Source organism: Myiozetetes cayanensis, unplaced genomic scaffold, assembly GCF_022539395.1.
Source record: "Myiozetetes cayanensis isolate MyiCay16 unplaced genomic scaffold, myiCay2020 scf13, whole genome shotgun sequence".
NCBI lineage: Eukaryota > Metazoa > Chordata > Aves > Passeriformes > Tyrannidae > Myiozetetes > Myiozetetes cayanensis.
Window position 1 is genome coordinate 22,598,074 of NW_026086937.1, and position 23,048 is coordinate 22,621,121.

Consider the following 23,048-nt stretch of genomic DNA (forward strand, 5'->3'; position numbering starts at 1 on the left):
TATTCCAGTTCACAAATCCAGGCAAGGGGAGAGAGAAGTAACCACAGCCATGAAATACTCCATGTCACTGAACAGTTTAAACCAAGTACTTTACCCCATGACACTATGGTGAACTTGCAGCTGAACAGAACAACTGCTTAAACCAGAAAACCAGGGACAAGAGGGATGAGCCTGGATAAACATTCCAGTTCTCCCGGGAAAGTACCAGCACGCACCCAGCAACCTGCTCAGGTCAGAACCCAACTGTTCCTGGCACAGGACAGGCTCAGGATTCTCAGGTGGATGGAAATGGCTTTGCCTCAACACATCAGAACAGCTCCATGTCCAAAGCATCCATCTCTCCAATTATTGCTTCACTACAAACAGCAGAACACGAGTGACAGGAGGATCTACACGGGCTGGGAAGTCACCCCGATCCCAGGGCTCCACACTAACGACTAGAATGACCTCACAGATCAAGCTAAGCACAACACAGACCCCAAAGAACTCCCGCAAAAGCAGATGTGTAGAAAGTAAACTGTCACCAAGCCCAGGGGAAGCACGGGGGCAGCAGGAGCGGAGGGAACGCTGCGTGGCCGGGGAGCAAACAGGGCTCACAGATCCAGCAGCTCTGGAGCAACAGCTCCACTCCCAGTTCTGCACTTCTGTCCATGCCCAGAGCACACAGGGATACTGCCCTGCCTGGAGTCTGCCAGGGCACACACACGGGCAGTGTCACCACACGCTCACCGGCCGGGCCAGCACAGACACACGGACATGGCTGATGGCAGGAGATTTTAGCCTTGCTCAGCATTATTGCCACGGGCCAGGAGTCCAACAACACAGAACAAGTTAACAGCACGCAACATACACAGTAACTGCACGACTCGACAGTGCCCGCTACTCCATTTGGCAAAATATTTATTTATAATAAATCCGTCCGAAAGCAGTTGGTCACAAAGAATTCCTTTTACATGTTCAGGCTGGAACGATGCTTTTGGTAGAAGTAAATAAACTGTCTCTTTTTACACAGTGTACAAAACCAAAGAGACACCGAAATGACAGGGAAACACATGAGAACAGGAAGAACCGGCGAGACAAAGGCAGAAGCAAGAGGGACCTGTCTGTGCCCGGCAGCGCTGCCGTGGTTATTTACCCGTACAATCCTCAGCCCCGCGTCGGGATCATCCCCAGCACAGCTCTGAACTGCAGGATTATGCTCCAGGAGAGGAATCTGATGCGATGTAGCAGCTCCAGTCACTCTTTCACAGTACTGCATGTCAACACTGGGAATGGTTTCTGATATGGTTTAGACTGCACACAGTACTTGGATACAAAAAGAGTTAATTACTCCCACTCCGTCGTTCCTGGAGGCTTTGATGTCAAGTCATACATCACCCGGGAAATGCCAGGAATCTTCTTGATCTCTGCCACCATTTTCAACACAACCTGCCGTGGAGGGGAAAAAGAATATCAGGGAAAAGTGTGCGAAACAAAACCTCAGAAAATGATCTGAGAAAAGCTTAAAGGAAAACTGCTCCCGCTGATTCTGTCAGACACACAGGAGGAAGAGCCAGTGGCACGTGGCCACCAATTAACAAACAACTGAACCAAAACCGCTGGCTTGTGGGATCTGCAGCTACATTTGGGACTTGCTGACTTTTGGCACAGACCAAACCAGGCTGTGGGTCACAAAACATGCCCCTCAAGGCAGCAGCTCCTCAGCTTCAGAGCCGTTTATTGGAGTTCAGCAGGAACAGGAACACGCTCTGCTGTGTCACCAAAGTACCTGAAACTGCACAGGGATAGTTTCCCAGGAAAAGAGAGCCTGAACCTGACTCCTAAATCCTTTTAGTGACCTGAAGAGCCAACAGGACACTGAGATGTTAAAACCAGAATTGCCAATCGAGGGCAATTCATTATGTAATTATTTCCAGTTACTAACGTAAAAATTAGTTCCAAAATCCCAGGAATGGCTGGGATTTTCTCTGCTTTTCTTGGTGGTATTTTGGCTCAGCTCTGCTGGAAAGCCTTTAGGTTTGTCACACCCATCTGCCAGCTCCTCACTGTGTTAGTTTTCCCAAACCACCACGATGTTCTTGCTGATGAGTATTGTGAAAGAGAAAAAATGGCAAGAAAATCAAAGTCAAGGTGACCCAGGGAGAGAGAGGAAGGTGACAGTGAGCCCCTGCAACACAAGCTCCTGCTGGAGAGGGCCCTGAGGGCCACGTTACCTCCTCGGGGACCTCGCTGCCCGGGGTGGCTGCGATGCCAGTCATGAAGTCACTGGTGATGAAGGGCCTGATGACCACAGACCTCTGGCAGGAGGGCTGCTTCTGGAGGGGGTCCCGGTCGAAGTGCAGCGGGGTCAGGATTATTGGCATCTGGCTGATCTTTCCGGCGTAACCTGCAGGGAACAGCCATGCAGAGGGCGTTAATTGGGGTGCAGGCACCCAATTATCTCCTTCTGAAAGCCAGTCCAGATCCTCAACTTCCCTGCTTCAGTGATCTAGGACTCTGAGATGGAGGTGTGTGGCAGCTCTCAGTGCTCAGGCTCCCCCCCTCTGCCAGCCCTGGCCTCAGCTGCTGGCACAAGGAGGTTTTTTTCACTAAATCATAACCCCAGTCCTATTTTTAGGAGCGATTCATTCACACAAAGCCAAGTGTCACCAAAAGTTAGCAAGACACAGCCACAGTTTTACCAACACAGCCAGCAGTGTTATCCACAGCCTTCTGAGGTTAATTTTGTACAAATTCTGTTCAGACAGCTCTGCAAACTGAACATGGATTCTCAGAAAGAGGTATCTGTTGTAACTTGATTTATACAAAATACAGGCACCTCGAGGCAGTGCTCCCCACACAGATCACATCTCCAAAGGTAAGTCAGTGAAAACAGAAAACTGAACCTCAGGACCCTTCATTCCCAGACTGGCTGTGTACCATATCCAGGGAACTGAGCACTCCCTGGGAGTGCAGGGTTTGGGTTGACAAATCCAGCTTTTACTTCAAGTTAAGGAACAGGAAAGCACCACTGGAAACTTGATATTTGGGCTCCCTTCTTACCACAAAAAAACCTCTGTTTAAAAACTCTGCCAAGTTTCTTTAGGTAAATCCTGAGGCCTGAGATCAGTGGAGAGCAGGAGTTGTGCTGAGTTCCAGCTGGCTGACAGTACCTCTTGCACAAGTCTGCAGTGCACTGAAGCACCACAGCACCACGTGGCATGGCAGGGGAAAGCCTCAGTTCCTCAAAATCCCTTAAAATGAATTCCTGGCCTTTAGCTATCAGCTTCTACAACCTTCACAAGAGTCTGTCTCCCGTTAGTTGAGCACCTTCTGCAGGTATTTGGGAAGGTTACAGATTCTGACAGTGCCACTGTAACCATCCCCCCAGGGTTTGCAGGGACCCAACCCCCAGGGTAAGGTGGAGCACCTACCAGACTCCCTGAGAATGTTGTGAGCCTCAAAGTCAGCTTGACGTAAAGTGCTGAGGACTCCCGTGGTCAGGAAAGTGGGGGTGACATCTGTGGGGGGCTCCTTGACCGGGGGGCCAAACACATACACAACTCTGCAACAAACAGGGTGGGGGAAAACCACACATCTTACATTCACAGAACAGAGCAAACTGCCTGCAGACTGCATCCTTGCTGCCACAGGGTCACAGTGACAAAGAGCCTGCAGACTGCATCCTTGCTGCCACAGGGAGAAAACAGAACCAGCACGTTTTTTATTTTGCATGACAGTTTCTAGCAGGAACCCAGCAAAACCCCCATTAAAGCTTCAGAGGAGCCTGAAGAAGTCAGCAATGCCAGCACCCACCAAAACTGCACAGGCAATCCTGATTAATACCTTCTTTTGTCCCCTCTGCACTTAATTTAACCGATTATCTCGCAATTCCAGGTCTCACCTTTCAGGATAATAGCTCTGTCAGTAGGTGTCACTTCTGTGAGAAAATTAAGGTTTGCTATAAGCAATTAGAAGCAGTTTCATCAGAAATCCCCCAGCCAGGCAAGGAGGATGTGATTCTCCAGAGCTGATTTAATGTCTAAGCAACGTCAGCCGCTGGGAAAAGTTATGGAATCAAGTAGGTAGGAAATGTATCCTCACAGAGAGCTCAATTAAGATCAAACTGCCCAGCTTTGGAGCTCTCCTTGTGCCATTAGAACTGACACCCCCATGTAAATCCCTTTCTGACACACAGCAAAACCAAAGTGCAGGACAGCACAGCTCATCAGCAGGCTGGAGTCCTGCAGAGGAGATCTGAATAAGTTATACTGGATGTTGTTTAATCAGGTGCTCTAAGAGACGAGGAGGCAGGCTATCAGTTTCTTCTCAAGCTAGAAATAAACCTGTATTTTGATCTGTTGTTTGTAACCTCTGCACGATACACTGGCCCAACGTATAAAAAATTAGACCCCAAGAGGAAAATGTTTGTGCATGCTAAGCTTCCATATGTTAATTAGCTCATTAGGAACAAAGATAATTGAACAGTCACCTGTTTATGTTGTGGCACATGCGTGGAATGAGCCTGGCCAGGAACATGAGGGACTCCCAGTGCGGAGCATCTTTGCTGGAGATGCCGCAGACGTAGCTGTACGAGCGGCAGTCACCCTGCAAGGCACAAACAAACCTGCCAGGGTTACTCACAAACCTTCCCCTCACCCTGCAAGGCACAAACAAACCTGCCAGGGTTACTCACAAACCTCCCCTCACCCTGCAAGGCACAAACCAACCTGCCAGGGTTACTCACAAACCTCCCCCCTCACCCTGCAAGGCACAAACCAACCTGCCAGGGTTACTCACAGACCTTCCCCCCTCACCCTGCAAGGCACAAACCAACCTCGCCTCACCCCGCAAGGCTAGCTACTCACAACCTCCCCTTCCCTGCACAGGCTGTCCTGCCTGCACAGGTTACTCACCTGCCCCCTCACCCTCTCCATCAGCTGGCAGTTGGCCCCCATACTTTGGGCCAACTTTTTGCAGACACCGAGTTGGTGAAATCAGCGTGGTGGGAGATACTGAGGGGACGAGGAGACACAGAGCAAGATAACAGAGCTAACAGTGTAGAAAAGGGAAAATTCAGACTTGGGAAGCATGTATATAAAGATACACATGTATAAAAGGAAAGATTCAGACTGGGAAGATTCATTTACAACGACCAGAGAAGAGGGACTGATTGTGTGCTGGTATTTTTGTGACAAAGTACAGAAGTCTGATGACACTGCAGCTTCAAACACTAACCAAAGCTGACTGCACTGAGCCACAGAAGCCACACACAGCACTGGGCAGTGATAATAAAATATATGTAATTCAATACTGATAGTGCAGAGAAAGGTTCTGTACAGCTCAGTAAAGAAATGCTCCAAGTTATTGCACACAACTCCATGGGAATGCCAGCTCAGCACTTGCCTTGTGTTTCAGTCCCCAGAGGAGGGAAGAGGAAGGTAACATTGGTGCTGCACAGACCCCAGTGCTCCCTGCACTGCTCCAGCTCCTTGCCAGGATTAGTGCAAGTCAAAAAAGTACAGGAAGGGGCAAATGTAGGAAGGAGGGATTTTTAACCAACTTAGTCTGAGACTCCCGAGTCTTATTGGGGACAACAGACGACAGCAGAGGTCAGTGGGACTGGGAGTGCTGTGAAGAAACTGCCTGGGAGTGACCAGCATCACTGACCCTGGATAATGCCCTCAAATCCAAGCCCTGGCACTTGCCTGAGTGTCCCTTCAGGTATCCTGACACTCCTGCACTGCACCAGCACTGACAGAGCTCTCACAGCCATTTGGAGTTTATCTCCTCGACTCAAGCTCCTTATTCCCACACCTTAAGCAGCAACCACGATGTCTCTCCCCAGCCTGCCACCCCAGCAGGAAGGAGCTCCCAGAACCCCCCTGGGAAGCCTCCCTTTACCTGCACTCCCACAGTTTTGATTGGTAGCAAGAAGGCATTCAGTGAATGTAGGCTTGTGATCTGCATCAGCTTCTCCTGGTCTTCTTCACTTGTACACGCCTTGACCCTTTGCAGCAAAGTGTGTGGCTGTGCAAGGATGCAGAAAAACACATTTTGGTTAAATAAAGCTCCCAGGCCCTCAAACAGAACCTGCACAGTGCAAATAAAAGTGTTATTGAAGTAGCTGTTTGCTTAAATTTAGTCTACATTTAACCCCTGGAAATGTTTAAAAAATACCTTTCATTTGACAATTAAATATTAGCAAAAGCCCTTTTCTTTGATTAGTCTGTACTCTAGGCTGAGGCTCTGCAAGGCCACAGGGGAAGCTCTTTTCCTGTGCTCACTCTCCCTTTCACAAAGCTGCACTTTTCATTTCTGTGGCACTACTATTCCCTATGTTTTAAAGGAAAAGCAGATGTAAATATTAGCTCTTCAGGATTTGCCAAAAAGCTTTGGGAAGTTGTTTTGAACTTACACCTTAGAGCAGGTCCCTGCTAAGGACTTTTCACCTCTGAGCGAGCTTAGAGCAATCACAAAGGTCATCACAGTTAAGAGATGCAGAATTTAAACATCACCAATTATAAACTCCAGGTTTTGGTCCAGGACACCCAGCAAGCACCAGTTCCTCACTCCTGCACTGTCACCTACACTGTCACTGCCTGTTTGGGGGTGCAAGCCTAGAAAGTTACAATTATTTCAGGCAGGGAAGAACCTTCCCCTAACACTGTCATTTGAAGAATCTCCAGAAACCTCTTCTGCACAAAGTTTAACTACAACAAAACTTATTCACTATCTGAAGGGTGAATAAGCTTCCCCTTTCCAGAAATTGTTCAACACCTGCACCAGTCATGGCAGCAAAATTCCACCGCACTGAACCACTTCAAGTGAGTTGTACTGGGACTCATCATTCCTTACAGAGCACAAAGTAGTCATTTGGACCTTCTAGCAGTTTAAACCTCGCTGCAGGCCACTACAGAACAATCCCACCACTTTCTGTGCACATTCAAGCTGACAGCTCTCTTACCTTCTTCACACTGGCAGAAAAATCCGCAACTATTTTCAGGATGTTGTTTGTTTCTGGGAAGTCTTTGCACACATAAGGCTCCTCAGCACAGATCACTCTGATTGCCAGACCAGGACCTGCAAAGCAGCGTTGAAAAACATCAGACTGCATGACAGGAAGCTGATTTTCACCCAGAAGCAGTGAGCCAGTCCCTGAGTACAGTGTATTTTGCCATTGTACCTGCACCCCAATTGTCTCAACACCCTGCAAGACAACCCCGACCCACATGCAGTTTATTCCAGAAGCACATTTCTGTTCAGTACATCTAAGCATTAATTCACATTTAAGCACTGCTTGCCTGCACCTCACACGTGCTGGTGGTGCAAGGGCGCAGTTTGTGGTGATGAAGTGGTGGATGAAAATCCAAAATGAACAGGAACCTCCTCCCCTCCTTTGCCAGGCAACTGAGTACTCTGGGTACAACACACAGAGGGGTCTCCACTGTTTTTAAAGACCCCTGAGGGCTGTTTGACCTTTTAGCTACTTAATGTAAACGTGCTGGAAGAGGCAGGCCCCTGCCCTGCCTGGGATGCTGCTGCATTGGCACAGGCTCTGTGCTCTGCCAGCCCTCAAACACAGGGCACAGGGACAGCCCCCCTGAACTGGATGGGCTTGGCTGTGTCACCCACTGGCATGTCTGCTGGTGGACAGCTCGTGGAACTATCCAGGCTTTCATTTCCAAAGCTGCAAATGCCCCTTGTCGAGGCAGAGCCAGGCCATCACCCCAGGTAAGGTGGGCACGTGGCAGCTCAGGCAGCGCTCACTGCACTTTCTGAGAGTCCCCCTTTGGCTGCTGCAGCTGAAAGGGAACAAATGCAGCTCAGGGCAAATTCAGCTACAACGCTCCTGCTTTTATTAAGCACATTTATTAAGCCACTCTCAAATCTTTTCCTGAAAGAAGACGCTGCTAAAATAAAAAGCTAAACTGATTTTTGCCGTGTTTAGAGATCAGTTTTATACTCCACCACGCTGCAGTTAAGCATCTGCTGAACAGCACTGGTGTGATCCTCAGCCCTGCACTAACAGCACAGAGCAGCTCCCATACCTGGGAAGGGATGCCTGGAAACCAGCTCCTCAGGAAGGCCAAGCTCTCTTCCCAGCACTCGCACTTCATCTTTGTGAAAGTCTTTCAGTGGTTCTATTACTTTACCCTTAAAGAAGAAAAAGGCAATTTACGCTCCAGCTCTCAAGTTCAAACAAAAAGCCTCAAGTGTTTAGGTTATGGCAGTCAAACTGGCCTGCTCCTCGCAGCACCAGTGCCAAGGATTCCATAAACACTGCAAACAAACCCCATGTGAATGTGGGCTTTGTGAAAGAGCTGCAGGACAGAGGGGGAGACACGGAAGTTTCAGCTTGTGCCAGAAGCATCCCCGGCTCCAGCAGTGCAGACACAGCTGAGAGGCCAAACTGGCTCTGTCTGCACAAATTCAAACCTCCCCTGTCTTTGCTGAATGTTCAAACCAACCCAAAAGCCTTGAAAATTCATTGTGCAGTGATGAACGTCAGCAGTGTGGATCATTAGCAGTTCTCTCCTGTGGGTGAGACTCACTGATAAGTGAGCACCTTCCACCAGGGCTGTGCTGTGATGTGCTGGCTCTTTCTTAGACTATTTTGTAACACAGTTAGAGAACTGATGCCAGAAAAAGCAAATTAGGGCAGGCTCCCACATTTGCTTCACATGCTGATACTTTGGAGCTGTGCACAGGAAAGGTGTTTAAAAAGCTCTTCTGAACTTCACACTAAACAGACCAACTGGGAATAGCACCAAGGGGACAGGACTTGGGCTGCCTGCCTTCAGACAGCTCAACCTCCTGTGCTCCCATCCTCTCCAAGCTCCTGGTTGTCAGCCATGGATGCCCACTTTGGGCCATTTCAGAAAGATTTTAGGGTTCTTAAATTGCTAATGGAAAGGCAGTGTGTGCCACCAGCACGCTGCTGGCAGATCCCTGAACAGGTTACTACAAATGTGAGGCAGCAGCTGCATAAGAACAAAAAGAACCCACCCTGGAGGTACCTGCAGGAACCATCCCTACATTTCAGCCCATTTAAACACGTTTTTCTCATTCTCTCTCTCTCTCAAATACTTTGCTCGAAGGGCTGAATGTTACAAGAGGTTCAAGATAAGGAGAATTTTGTTGCTCTCTCTCAGCAGGAGCTGATTATCTTTTTTCTAAGCCCTTTTTTAAAAGCACTGTCGTTGCTCTTGCCTGAATCCATCATGTGCCAGGTCTGGAACACCAGCACCTAAAGATTACTCGTTGACTTGTGTCCAGAATGAGAGACAAGAGAAGGAAGAAGTGACCCATTACACCATGAATTCCAGTTAAATCAGTTCCTGAGAAGCCTAAACTGCTCTGCTGCTAAAGGCACAGGTGCTGCTCTGCTTCCTCACCAAGCATGGCTTTGTTTGAGAGGTGAGTGAGGAAACAGCTTTTGGGTTTGTGAACACCACTGTTCACACTGCATGAACTTCAACCCACTGACATCCTTCTGGGTATCCAGTGCTGGACAACACCCAAAAACTGTGACTACTCTGGGGAATGCAGCAACCAGGAAAAAAAGTGTAATAAATTGCAATACACTACAGTAGAATCTCCAGGGCCTCGTCAGAACAGGCTCCCATGAGTGCAGGACAGAGAAGGCTGTGCTGGGTGGCACTCAGCCCCCGTGGGCACCAGCAGCCCATGCCCAGGTACCTCCTCGCGCAGCTTCCGGATCAGCTCCGTGTCGTTGTGGTGGGTTTTGATCACCTCAGCCTTGCCACTGGCCACGAGGGAAGCGCTTTCGATGAGATCAGGCCTGAGGGTCCCCTGAGCCAGGAAAACCTCCTCAGGTTTCAGGTTCATTTCTCCAATAACCTCGTTGGCGATCTGTGGGATGAGGAGAAAAGAGCTGCAGTCTCCTTTCGGCTGTCCACGGGCTAAAGAAGGTAACAGATTGCCTGACCGGTGATACCGAGCTGACAACAGCACAAACAGTCAGGAGGAGTAATTATGACACCCTGCCATGGCTGAAATACTGCTACAACCCCTGATTTTGTTGCACTGAAAATGGAAAAAACACCTCCAGACTCCAGGAACATCAGTGCCTGCTCAACATTCCCCCTGCGACCCACCAGTGGCTCCTCAGGTCACCCACAAACTGCACGGGCACTGCTGCCACCGACCCAGCAGTCTGACAGGACAAGTGGACCCAGAAATCACCTTATTTAAAAAAGTCAGCCAAACAACAGACAAACATTACCTTAACAAAGGTGTCACCGATGATTTTTCTCTTTTCTTCAGGACTTGTGGTCATGTTTAAGGTCTTGCTGATTCTCTTCCGTGGAGTCCTGTCCTCATCCGAGATGGGCAGGGTTGTGGTACCATTATAGAATGAATGAGCTGCATTCACCACTGCAGGAAATCACAGGGGGGTTTTGACAAGAGTCAGTAAAGATTTGTAGGCAGGGTTGCAAAAAAAAAAAAAAAAAAAAAAATGTTTCAATTTTGTTGCTTTAAAAAAAGGAAAATAAAAATCATACCAGTCCTTTGACCATTAACTGCATTAAACAGGGCTGCTCAATACCTCAAGAATTATTTGTAACAAAAGCCTTTTATTTCTCTTATTAACCTGCTATTTTTTCATATTGTGACAAGCATATGAAAGCTCAGTTGTTGCTTTCCTTCCTAGATTATAATTTACTGGCTTTAAATAGTTTACAGGACAGCGTTTCCCCAAGGCCTCTCTGCAACCAAAATTAAATGATGCACTATTTATTCATGCTACATTATGCCTCTTAATTTAGAGAGGCTCTCAACCCAGAGATCAGCTGGGAGGCTCTCTGGCATCTTTTACCAGCACTGAACTCCCTGACCTACAGAAGGAGCACTTGCAGCAAAGGGATTCCCTCAATTTGTTCCCCTGGCTGCCTGCCAGAGCCCAGGTTTATTGCTCCACAGAATGCAAGAACAAGACATGGATTTTCCTCTAAAAAAAATAATTAAATAAGATGTGGGTACAGAATAAAGCTCAGACTTTGCTGCACTGTTTGAGGGCCAGGCAGTGGGAAGCATTGCTCACCCAGTGCCACAATTCCTGGCCAAAACACAGGAGGATCCCTTGACAACACGCACAGCCCCAGAACAGGCAGCTATTACTCATTATTAAATTACTCAGCCAGGCAGTGTAAAGCAGCTCTGGCTGTTTGCACAAAATTTGCCTTCTCTGACCTCCTCACACTTGAGGTGAAAAACCCTCTGAACCTTCTCACTGGCCACGTCAAGGCACTTTCTGCTCACTCATAATGAGCTGCTTCACAGAATCACAGAGTCATTGTGGTTGGAAAAGACCTCCAAGACCACTGAGTCCAACCTGTGACCAATCACCACCTTGTTCTCAACAAGCTTCTCCAAAACCAACCAATCTGCACCTATTTAAAAGCGAGGAAAAATGCCTTGAAAAAAGTAATTTTGGCTGTAATAGCACTCAATCACCCAAATGAGCTCCCAGTTTACACAGGAAGAGATCCAGGACAAGAAATAAAGCCCCAAGTGTTAACCAGGACACTGGAGAAAATGGAAATCCAGGGAGTTTTGCAGCAGCTGAACAGGATCCCTCAGCCATCAGCAGAGGAGTGACTGAGGCACAAACCCACTGTTCTGCTGTGCCCCAACTGCAGATACCAGATATGAACTCCTCAAGAGATGGGGCAGCTCAGGGTCTGCTCCAGTCAAATGAACTAAGGCTTAGCATTCTGGGTGTGAATTTTGGTAATGGGTCCAGGTGGCTCCAAATGACCGAGCTGCTTCGGCAGGTCAGTGTGAGAAGGGCAGATGAGCAGAACAGAGCACTGAGTGCAGGCCTTTGGGAGACCAGCCAGGTCATCCCTGTGGTACCTTTGACGTGGATGCCCAGCTTCCTGAGCGCCTCCTCCACGGACTGGCTCTCCCTCTTGCGCATGAAGCCGTTGTCGATGTGCACGGCGATGACCTGCTCGCGGTTCAGGGCGCGGTTCAGCAGGGCCGTGCACACGGTGGAGTCCACCCCGCCGCTGAGCAGCACCTGGGCGGGAGGGGACACGGGAGAACACCCCAGTTGGGGCAGCTGTCTGTGGGGAACGTGCTAGCACACAACTCAGACACAGCCAGGAGGGGGAGAACAGAGCACTGACCGACAGTCAGTGACCTGCAAGGAAACGAGACATCAAACAACACCCTGGCCCAGCCGCGCAATTCTTCTAAAACCTGGTTAATGTACGACCCAAACCACGACAATTCTGCGTTTTCCAAATTAAGCTGAACAACCACCGGTGCTTCTGCAAATAAACCTCTCAGCTCCAAGCCAAGGCACTCACCAGGACCTTGGAAGAGCCCACTCTGTCCTTGATGTCCTGGATGCACTGACGTTCCCTGTTCTCCACCGTGAAGGTGCCGCTGCACCCCGCGATGTCATACAGGAAATTCTTCAGGATCAGCTTGCCGTTCACTGTGAGGCTCACCTCGGGGTGGAACTGTGCTCCATAGAGTTTTTTAGATTCATTTGCTATGCCTGCATCGGTGCAAGGAGTGTGACAAAACAGAGATGAATCAGTGAACTGGCAGGGAATGCACACCCAAGTCAAGCACACACAGATACAGTGCATGCAGTGATTTATTCTGCCACCTTTTGGCACAAATCACCGAACTAAACATTCTCATTCAGATTAGGAGCAAAGGCACTCTTATATATCTAGAACACAATCCCTCAGAAACCAAGGAAAACACTGAGACATCCCAGGAAAAATCACTCTGAAAACAGAAATAAATTACATTACTTTTTCCCTCACATGATACCCCACCCAACCCTGCAGCCAAGCCACACTGACCCAGCTGCATCCAAGTGTCCCTGTTTGATTTAGTAGCTTAATCTTCAGCCTTTTTATCTTTTCAATGAAAGACTTCAAATAAACCAGATGAATGCTCTCGGAGATCTCACTGGATGCTCAGCACATTTAAGATCTCTCCAGGACTCCCATCTCCAAGGAAAGAGACTCCAGGGGGAGTTTGGGACTCAGTAATTCCAGGGGCTTTCAAACCCCAAGTTCTAAGGTTTTTCTGTGACAATCTGTGTGCAGTGTTAAAACCCTGCTTTCAGTACCCACATTACTCTTGCTCACTTGAACATTCATGCAATATTAAATAAGAAGTTAATCAAGCTTTAATAATTAATTAAGCAGTGTTTGACTTGTACTATTAGAGTGCAGAACCCAAACCCCACTCATGCTGCACACACAGTACACATCTCCATCCCCCCTGCCCTAAGGGCACAGGGTATTTTATTCCAGAGAGAAACAACACATGCATACTTTAAAATAACATGAACCCTATAAATAATGTTAAATCTTACTTAAACCACATTTAAATCAGGACCACTCCTTTTAAAGTCTATTTCTTTATTATCATGACAGCACAACGTGCAAACACACACATGGAATTGTTAAAAACAACTCCTTTGTTTGGCAGTTAAATAACAAAGGACACCACTCTGTTCCCATTTGGTTCTGTCTGCCATTACTGTTTCCTTTAACCAGCATTACCCAAAGACAATTTCAGCAGAAAATAAATACCTGCTATAATGTTCCCAGACTGTGCCACCACCTTGAATCCATCAGCTACTTTATCCACACTGTCTCCGTGAGTGAGGAGCACGAGCTCTTCCTTCTGAAGGCCCCTAAACAAAGATTAAAAACTACAGTCAACTCAAGAAAGAACAAAGAAGTAACTCCCTGCCTTTCCAAGAGGAGTCCTGAGGATCACAAGAAAAGCTCATCTCCTTTGACCAGGACATCTGAAGCATGTGCAGGATGTTCCCCCCAGGAACAGCCACCTCCAGCTCCAAGGTGTCTCCCTTGGAACCTGCAGAAGCTCTTGTACAATACACCCACCATGCAAGAGGGAATTCGTCTTAATTCTGAAGGGTTAGGGTTTTTTTTTTTCCTTATAAACATCCCAATATTGAAGCACCCCCTCTTGGACAGGTGGAGCCATCTGGAGTCAATCAGGATCCCGGGACTCCTGCTTTTTATTTCAACAAAGTGAACTTTTCTTCTTCAAAACTACGTGTTTTCAGGACAATTTGGGCACCCTTAGGCAGAGTATGAAGTTCTGCAGGAGCCCAGTAGAGGAAAGTTAATAAAACTGGCATACCAGGTGTAAGTGAACTGTCAGACTTTTACAAGGAACTTGAGAGGCACCGACAAACTACCAAGAAATCCAATTCTGGCTTTATAAAAACATCACAAAGCAATTTCAAAGGAAGGTGGAAAGTGAATGGTTTTGGATTTTCTATGACCTTTCCAGAACTGGATGGGTGCCAACCAATAAAAGAGCACTGCACAGCAGGAGACAAGAGCTTAACACAAATATTCCCAGGTCATGGCACATTTTACAGGGTCTCAGTGAAGACTTTCTACTTTGAAATAAGGGGGTTACACAAAATTCCCCTCTGTATTTCTTCAGAGCTTTTGCCTAAGTATTTGTTTCAATGAGTAACCTGCCTACTTGTGACCACACCTGTGAAAGTTTTATTAGAAAGTATCAACTAAACATTGATGCAATCTCACTGTTTTCTTTAAAATAACGTTCCTTTCACCCACACACCCCTTCCCAGACTGGTATATCCAATAGTGCTCTGGTAACTGAGAATGTGTCTGCACCTGAAGAGTGAACACGTGTTATCCAGAGTGATGCTGAACACCCCATCTTCTCTCACACTCTTCTTGTGCACTGTGCCTCCAAACACCTTATTCATCATCTGGAAAACAGAAACACTCCATGAGAAAGCACCACACAAGCTGGTATCACTTTATACCCAGCCTGCATCTCATCCAGCCCTTTTCTCCTTGGGAGTTTGTTCCACTGCTCAGCTTGGATCTGCCAGACCACTGCAGGACCACCAGTGGCTCCAAAGGTAAAGAAGGAGGCCTGGTTTTTTGGGGGTGGAGGAGTGTTAAACACTCTTGAGAACAATGCTAAAACACTCCATGCTTGAAACACTAATTCCCTTGTGTCCATGAGGGTTTGCTTTTCAATACCAACTGGACAGAATTGATCAGTGACTGACAGGTTATATTTATTATAACTTAAACAAGGTAGTGTGGAACTCAAAACAAAACCATTTATGCTACTGATCACAGAATGGTTTGGTCTGGAATGGACTTCAGGCTCATCTCATTCCTTGCCCTGGGCAGGGACACCTTCCACTAGCCCAGGTTGCTCCAACCTGGCCTTGGACACTCCCAGGGATGGGGCAGCCACAGCTTCTCTGGGCACCCTGTGCCAGGGCCTGCCCACCCTCCCAGGGAAGGATTTCATCCCAATCTCTAATCCAAACCTGCCCTCCTTCATCTTAAAGCCATTATATGAGAAGGCAGAGCCAAGAGATGAACACACTCCCTCAGTTTAACAATTAGGACTTTAAAAGCATCTCAGTGAGGACTTTAAAAGCATCCTGCCCATGCAGCACTGCCCCTGTTAGAAAAGCAGGTTCTTTAGCACTTCACCTTCAGTTCATAACAGAAATGAGGCCTAGAAGATGGTTCTGGACAAACAGACATAATGGTTGGACTCGATCTCAGAGATCTTTTCCAGCCTTAAGGGCTCTATGATTATCCCAACCTGCATTCCATAGCAGATTCCGAGCACTGGTTTTCCTATTGTGAATATGGCTGGGTCAAACCATGGGGCATCTTCTGCATACACAGAGTTTGGTCCTCCAGATATGATGATAGCCCTGCAGAGAACACAAAGAAAACATTAACTCAAATATGTTGTTTGCTATAGCTGTCACACCCACCAGCTTACCAGGGAAATTTTCCTCAGTTTAAACAAAGTCAAATATAAACCACCTTAAAAAGTGCCTGTATTTTAAATTCCTCATAGCCAAGCATCAGCAAGATGGCTGGGACAAAGCAGAGTATTAGCATTAAGATATATATATATATAAATATAAATAGTTAATGAAGTCTGTGACATCTGGAGGGGAGCTGCAGTCAAAAAACACATTCCCAAATTTCTAAATCCACTGAGAAAACGTCCCTTACTCCTTTCTGACTATGCAGAGGTGGCATTGGCAGCAGGTTGTGCATTACAAGTCCAACACATGCCAGCATGTACAGTCTGAAGTTAATACTTCACACTGAAAAAGACAATCAAATCATTTCAAAGGGGAAGAGAGAGTTTTCACAAACATAATGATTTGCAAGATCCTGAACTGCAGAAGCACCAGTTGGGCAACACTTTTGGCCTCAGCCTGGGATCGACCAGACCTTGGACTCCCGTCCTGTTTATTTCAAGAGAACATCAAACTTGTCATTCAGAGCCAGAAATGCAAAACCAAGTGAGAGAGAGGCTGCATAAATGGGACCAAATGTATCTAACAGAGCTTCCTTGCAGCATTAGTTTGGAGTCTGTCATGCAAGCACTGCCAAAACACATCTCTGGTTTTGAGCAGCAGGAGCAGGCACCGAGCTCACAGCCCCTGTACCACCAACAGGCACAGGCCTGCAGGAACAGCCCAGGGACCCAAGCACGTCCCTGCAGCCACACAGGCCCTGCTCCCCTGGCACAGGCCTGAACGCTCCCCATGCCTGGTGGGATTGCTGCTTCCATAACTCCATGTTCAGAAGCATTTGCTTCAGTGCTCGATGAACAGGACACTATTTAATATTAACTTGACCCAGAGAATATCCTGAGCTGGCCTCTTCCAGTGCCCAACCACCCTCTGGGGGAAGAGCCTTGGCCTAACATCCAACCCAAACCCCCCCTGACACAGCTCCAGCTGTTCCCTGGGGCTCTAGGAAGGAATTAAAGGAATACAGCCACACCTAAAATCTGAACATTCTTATGAGAAGTCAATATAGTTATACACTGTTATACTCAAAAAGTGTAGTCTTAAAAATCTGGTTTTTCCCATACCAATTAAAATCTCCCAGGATACAGAAAGGCTACGCAATATATCCAAGTATTAAAGAAAGAAATTATGGATCTTTGGAATGGCAAGTCCCTCAGGTCTAACCATGGAACCTGAAGAACCTTCAACTGCTAAAGGAAAGAGGGAGAAGCTCCTCCCAGCACAAAGCTGCGTCAGCACAGCACAGGGCTGAGCCGAAACACCACTAGTGCTGGGACCCACTCCTCAAATCCAGCACACAGGAGGTGCAGCAATTCTCTAAACCAGTTATTAAATACTTCCATCTTTTAAAGCCTTGACTGTTGGAGAATTATAAACAAGATCTGAAAAGAAAAGCCGTTTTTCAGAACATTTCTGAAAGAAATCCCTGGCACAAAAGCTGCCTGACAGATCCAGCAGGTCCTGGGTTTTCTGTTCTCTGTGTTTTCAAGAGAGATCAATAAGTTCCTACTTGACTTACTAAAATACACTGTTTACTGGTTCCCTAATTATCATTGATTGGGAAAGTGCAGTTCTGCAGCAAAGCACTGTCTCATCTGTTGTCAGGCACAACCAAAAAGCACATGTGCACCAGATTCCTGGACTGTACCAAGCTGACAAGGAAGGTCCTTGGTGGTTTGTGGACTTCAGGGTATTTATTCTCCCCACACAGAAGAGATGCACATCCTAGAAAGCCTCATAAGACACGAAAAATAAATGTACAGAATACTAATTAACTGTGAGGCCTTTTATTTTTTGCTGCAAACAACAAGGGGCAGTTTCAGTTAGGATTTTTTTTAGTTGCTTCCCAGAAACAGTCTGGCATGATTTACCAACAATGTCTTCAGTATCCAAGTAAGTTAGTCTAATTTTTAAAAAAATAAATTAAATAAGAAAATAATTTTTAGAAACACACAAGACTTGTATTCTTGATTAACAGCTACCACATTTTAACAGGCAAAACAGCAAGACCACCTCGATTTTCGCAGATGCAGGTTTAAAACACGACCTCTTAAATTACACTTAAAAGCCTGAAATCAGTAAAACGGCATTAAGGCAATGAGAAGCAAACACACAAAATTTCTATGGCTGCACGAGTGTCCCCCAGCAAACCTCGGGTGGACATCACAAGCCCAGGTGGAATCATCAACAACACTCAGTTAAAGCTGTTGCAGGGGAACACCCAGGCAGTGAGCAGGCAGGGCAGGAGGGAGGGATAGGGGCTCAGGGCAGGAGGGAGGCAACAGGGGCTGGGGGGAAGGAGCAGGGGCTCGGGGCAGGCCGTACCGGAATCCCTGCTCCCGGATGGCAAAGGCGGGCGTCTCCAGCGGGAAGATCTCGGACTGGACGAAGAGCTCTCGGACGCGCCGGTCGATGACCTTCCCGTACTGCGCCCCCGCGTCCAGGATCACCACGGCCCCCTCGTAGTGGTGCTGCCCATCCTTGAGCTCTCCCCCGGCGTTCTCGGGCTGTGAACGGCACCCATGTCAGCTCCCACCAGCCTTCCGACCCAGAAAGGTTGGAAAAGGCCTCGATGCCCATCGGGTCCGACCATCAGCCCAACACCACCACCACGTCCACCTTAACCCCATCCCATGCCACATCCACACGTCTCTCGAACGCTTCCAGGGATGGCGACTCCACCACCGCCCTGGGCAGTCTGTGCCAGCGCTTTACAACCCCTTCCACAAAGAAATTCCTCCTAATATCCAATCTAAACCTCCCCCGGCTTTACAGCGACACGCTGCAGACCGCAGACTAAGCCAGATCCCTTCAACAACCAGCATCTGCAAAGCTTTGCTAATTAGCTTATGCTAATTTATGATTAAAATGATAAAGACTAGCCAAGAAACTTCTAAATGAAAAAAATCCTCAAGTTTATGGGGACCATGAGATGCACCAGCACAGCACGTCCCTCCCAAGCAGCCACACAAACACGACGTTCCCCATCCCCCAAACCAAACAGGGCACAAATTGGGGAAGAAAAATGCTAATAAGCTAATGAAGGCAGAGCTTTCCATAAATAAGAGCTCATATGCTCTGTTCACCATCTGCAGCCACCGTGGCTTTTTCTGTTTCCAGTTCCCCACAAACCCCAGCACAGCCCATGGTAAGTAAGAGCATGTGCCTTTTTCCCAAGCAAACCAGCTCAAAGCCAGAAGGAAAATGTTTTTCCCCATCACGCCGCCTCATGGGCTGAACTTTCACCCGACATTACCTCCTGGGGAGAATAAGAAAGGAGAAATTGAGAACAAATGTCACTGCTAAATCATTTTTAAAAGAGTCTGCATTCGAGCAGATTGCACACCAGAACAAAGCACTGGTTCTCTCTGAGCCCATCACGTCTGAACTGGCTGGCCAACCCCAAATCTGAAGGAGGGCTAAAAACCACAAGGAAAAGTTTATTTTTCAAAATAAAATAAAAAAAAAAAAATGTGAAAAGAGGCCACTACTCCATGCAAGTGTCCTTCCTGGGGGATCTTCAAGGAAGAATGAACACAACCACTGCTCTAAGACACCAAGAAATTCATGCAGAAGAAAATCTGATGCTTGAATAAATTACTTTGGGGTGTTTTTCTCTTGACTTAAAGCTTACACTGTTCCCTGGCCAACACAGTTTGATGAAGGAAAAACTGGGAAGGGTTTTACCTGGGAAAAACTGCCTCCAAGCACAGCTTGGAGCTTCATTTCAAGTTTTGATGATGGCACGTTGAGTTGTTCTGCATGCTTCTACCATGCAACAGAACCTCCAACCCAGGACTCACCAGTTTTCCCACAGCTGCTCAGGCATTTCTCCCTGGGTCAGGCAATCACCCCCACATCACCCACAGGTGACCCAGGAGAGCACCAGCTGGGACACATCTCCCCACACACACAGGTTGCTCCGAACTTCACTGCTCAGCCACCACAACACACCTCATGGAACTCTCTTCAGAGCGGTCCAGGAAGGCAAGCAGGCTCGAAACTTCCAAAGTTTACAGTCACTGGAAGAGTTTTATCTCAATTAAAGGACACGAACAGGAAAAAAATAATGCTCAATCCCTCAAAAGCCCAAGTCCAGGCTCCAATCAGAGCCTCAGTTTCTGTCCTTCAGCTCGTAGCTGAGTGTGCCTGACAGGGAGCTCTTGATGACTTTTAGTCTTGGGTTACACACCAAAAAGGGCACAGAACAGCCTTCAGCAGCATGGCCCCTTCAAACCCCCACTCAGATGGAGAGAGGTCACCAGAGCTGTCCTCCCTTCCAGTGGATGGGAGGAGATCACTTTTACAGTGATTCCGGGCCTTTTCACCTCGCAATTTCTAAATCAGAGGTTTGCAAAAATGACCAACACCCTCCTTCTTTCCCGAGACCTCCTTGGGGCAAACACCATTCCCTGCAGTTTTTATTTGAAGTCTTTAATTGTTTCAGAGCAGTAGGTTCAAACAAGCAGAACTGTAAGGAGGTTCAGGTCTGCAGAGAGCCCGAAAGCAACTCTAGCATAAATCACAGGGAAGAAGAGGAAGGTGGAAAGTCAGCACAGGATCTGGCTTCACTTATTTAGAGGCACAGTTCCAGTGCTGGGGATTTTGAACCCAAATTTAACAAGGGAAACTTCATTTAATAAAATCCAAAAGGGAACAGATGCTGCCAACGTGCAGCCAACATGGCAGTTGAGCCTTGCACACCACACGTCTGCCAGGACAGAGATTAACAGGACACCAGACAGCACAGCTCCTGCAGGGACGGGGCTTACGGAGCCAGCACCTCTTCCTACTGGGGACTGGCCAGTCCCTAATAAAAGCTCTTTTTCCCCTCACTAGAGGAATAACTAGAGTTCCTTGTCTTCTGGTCTGTTCTCACAAAAATCTGGAAAACTCGCTATTTTTGGGACCTTCCATGGAAGCTGCTCTGACCGCTGTCCAAGGGCAGGGGCACCGTGCTGATGTCCTGAGAGTGGGACTGAAAACAGGAGGCAACTGGTGCACCAAGAGAAAAAGGAAAGTCTATACTGAGCTAATTCAAATCTCAAGGCACTCTGAAAACCACAGTCCTCTGTCTCACAGACCCGAAACGTGGCACCGAGGTCCTTCTTCCCTCATCTCAGCTCTACCCCCCCGTGACTGTTGGAAGACAAAAATCTTCCAACATTGCTGGGGTTTTTTTGTGTCAAAACCAAGTAATTCTGGGTTCTGTAATGAGCTGTGGCAGGAGACCTGCCACCAGGCTTGCACTACCTACTGAGGACACCACACATCTTACCCCACCTTTTCAGCACTTTAAACCGAGTTTGCAGGTTCCTAACGGCCCACTTGTGCGGAGTCAGGGAGTTTTCTGGCATTTCACACACCCACACGCTCGCAGGATGCTCATTAATGCAATTTATAAACCACATTACCATACAGAACAGTCGCATTCCGGGGTACCAAGGAGCAGCAGAGCCCAGTGTGCAGCAGAGGCTCCTCTGCCCGAGCCCTCAGCCCTGAGCCTTCTACCCACACCAATAACTCAGGACAGGCCTAAACCAGGAGCCTTGATCTCGCACTTTCAAGCCAGCACAGGTTTTACAAGAGTTTAATTGCTTCCCTGTGGTATTAAAATTAAGCAGGTCTAAGAACACTCACTCATATTTCAAAGTATAACAGGACAGTAACTCCCTCCAACTCCGGTCATCCCATAGACCGAGACAAGAGCCCCCAACCCCTTATATGAGGGAAGCTTTAGTCATGCACGTGTCCATGGGCTGCTGAGACCCGACCCTCGTGGAAACCACTGTCATTTTCTCCATCATCTGTGTTTCCTGTAAGAGCACAGGGCACAGAGGATGAGCCATGAGCTCCACATCCCATCACCAGCGCTGGGAGGGAGAACGGGAGCCCCCAAGAGCAGCCCCAGCTAGCAGAGCAGGTTGTGCCCTTGGCCGGGGAGAAGCGCCTTGGCAAAGTTGAGCCAAGACCGACTGAGCACCCAAAACCCCTCCAGAACCACGTCGTCTTGCAAACTTGGTAAAGGGCCCAGAACAGGGGAGAAGAGGAGCCCCCAGGAGCAGCCCCGTCCAGGAGAGGAGGCTGTGTGCACGGCCAGGGAAATCTGTGTCACAAAACTCACCCAGGCACCCACCGAGCGCCCCAAAACCCCCTCTCAGGGTCGTGTTTTCGCGCAGAGCGGATAAACAGCCCAGAACGGGGAGGGTTTGTGTTTTTTTTTTAACGCTGCCACCAGAAGCAGGGCTCGGCTCAGAAGTTGAATTGCCAACAAAAGCTTCGGTTTCCCGAGGAGCATGAGCCGCCCTGCGACGGAGGAGACACCGGGGAGGGCGGCGGGGACACACGGGGCGAGGGCGGGGGGAAGCCAAAATCCTGCCGGATTAACCAAGCTGGCAACCTGGGGTGGGTGTCACAGACCGGGCAAGAGAGCGCTGACGAGGGGGAATTCATTAATTAAACAGGGGGAGTGGGGGGAGGAAGGACACACACAGAGCATCCCTCTGCCTCAACCCAACCCCACCCGGCCGCGCCACCCCCGGGGGGGGCCCCCTCCAGCGCCATGTGGCCCGCGGGCTCGGGCCGCACCGAGGACAAACACCCTTTCTTTCTTTCTTCCTCCTCCCCTCCCTCCCCACCTTCCCCTCACGCTGACCTTGGTGTCCCCGTTGCACAGGGCCATGGGGGCCGAGAAGGAAAAGGGCCGCTCGGAGCCGCGGCCGCCGCGCCGCGATGAGCTAATGCCGCCCGCGGGAGGCAGGGAGGGAGGCAGGGAGGGATGGAGGAGGAGGAGGAGGAGAAGGAGGAGGAGCCGCCCCGCCACGGCCTCGCCGGCGGAAGGGGAGGAGCGGCGGGGTCAGGGGCGGGAGGGGAGAGGGGACACGGTGGAGCGGGGCGCGGCGGGCAGAGGCGGGATGGGGCCGTCCGGCCCCATCCCGCCTCTGCCCCCGCCCGCGCCCCCGCTCCCCGGCCCACGGAATTAGTATTTTTTTTCTTTTTAACTGAAATTCCTGAAAGGCCGCGATGTGGTTAAAAGCGTCGTGCTGCGGTTGGAGCCTTCCGTGTGTATGACGGGAGAACAGCCCCCAGCTCCCTCAGCCCTTCCATCATCACAGAGATGCTCCGGTCCCTCAAATGTCTTTTTGCCGGCTTTGCTGCACCCGCTCCGGGAGCTCCCTGTCAGAGCTGGACC

General features: G+C 48.7%; 1 protein-coding gene across 1 annotated transcript; it reads right to left on the reverse strand.

The window, feature by feature from the left end:
- Positions 1–883: 883 nt before the first annotated feature.
- On the reverse strand, positions 884–22,656 carry GMPS (guanine monophosphate synthase). Its single transcript, XM_050308750.1, has 16 exons — positions 22,512–22,656; positions 18,182–18,363; positions 15,622–15,736; positions 14,661–14,758; positions 13,572–13,675; positions 12,321–12,514; positions 11,863–12,028; positions 10,229–10,380; positions 9,682–9,855; positions 8,031–8,136; positions 6,947–7,062; positions 5,884–6,009; positions 4,472–4,587; positions 3,414–3,544; positions 2,214–2,386; positions 884–1,428 (listed from the first exon to the last, which is right to left on the reverse strand). Exons 1-16 carry the CDS (start codon positions 22,536–22,538, stop codon positions 1,327–1,329), a joined length of 2,082 nt encoding a protein of 693 aa, XP_050164707.1. The 5' UTR covers positions 22,539–22,656; the 3' UTR covers positions 884–1,326.
- Between the last annotated feature and the right edge of the window lie 392 nt (positions 22,657–23,048).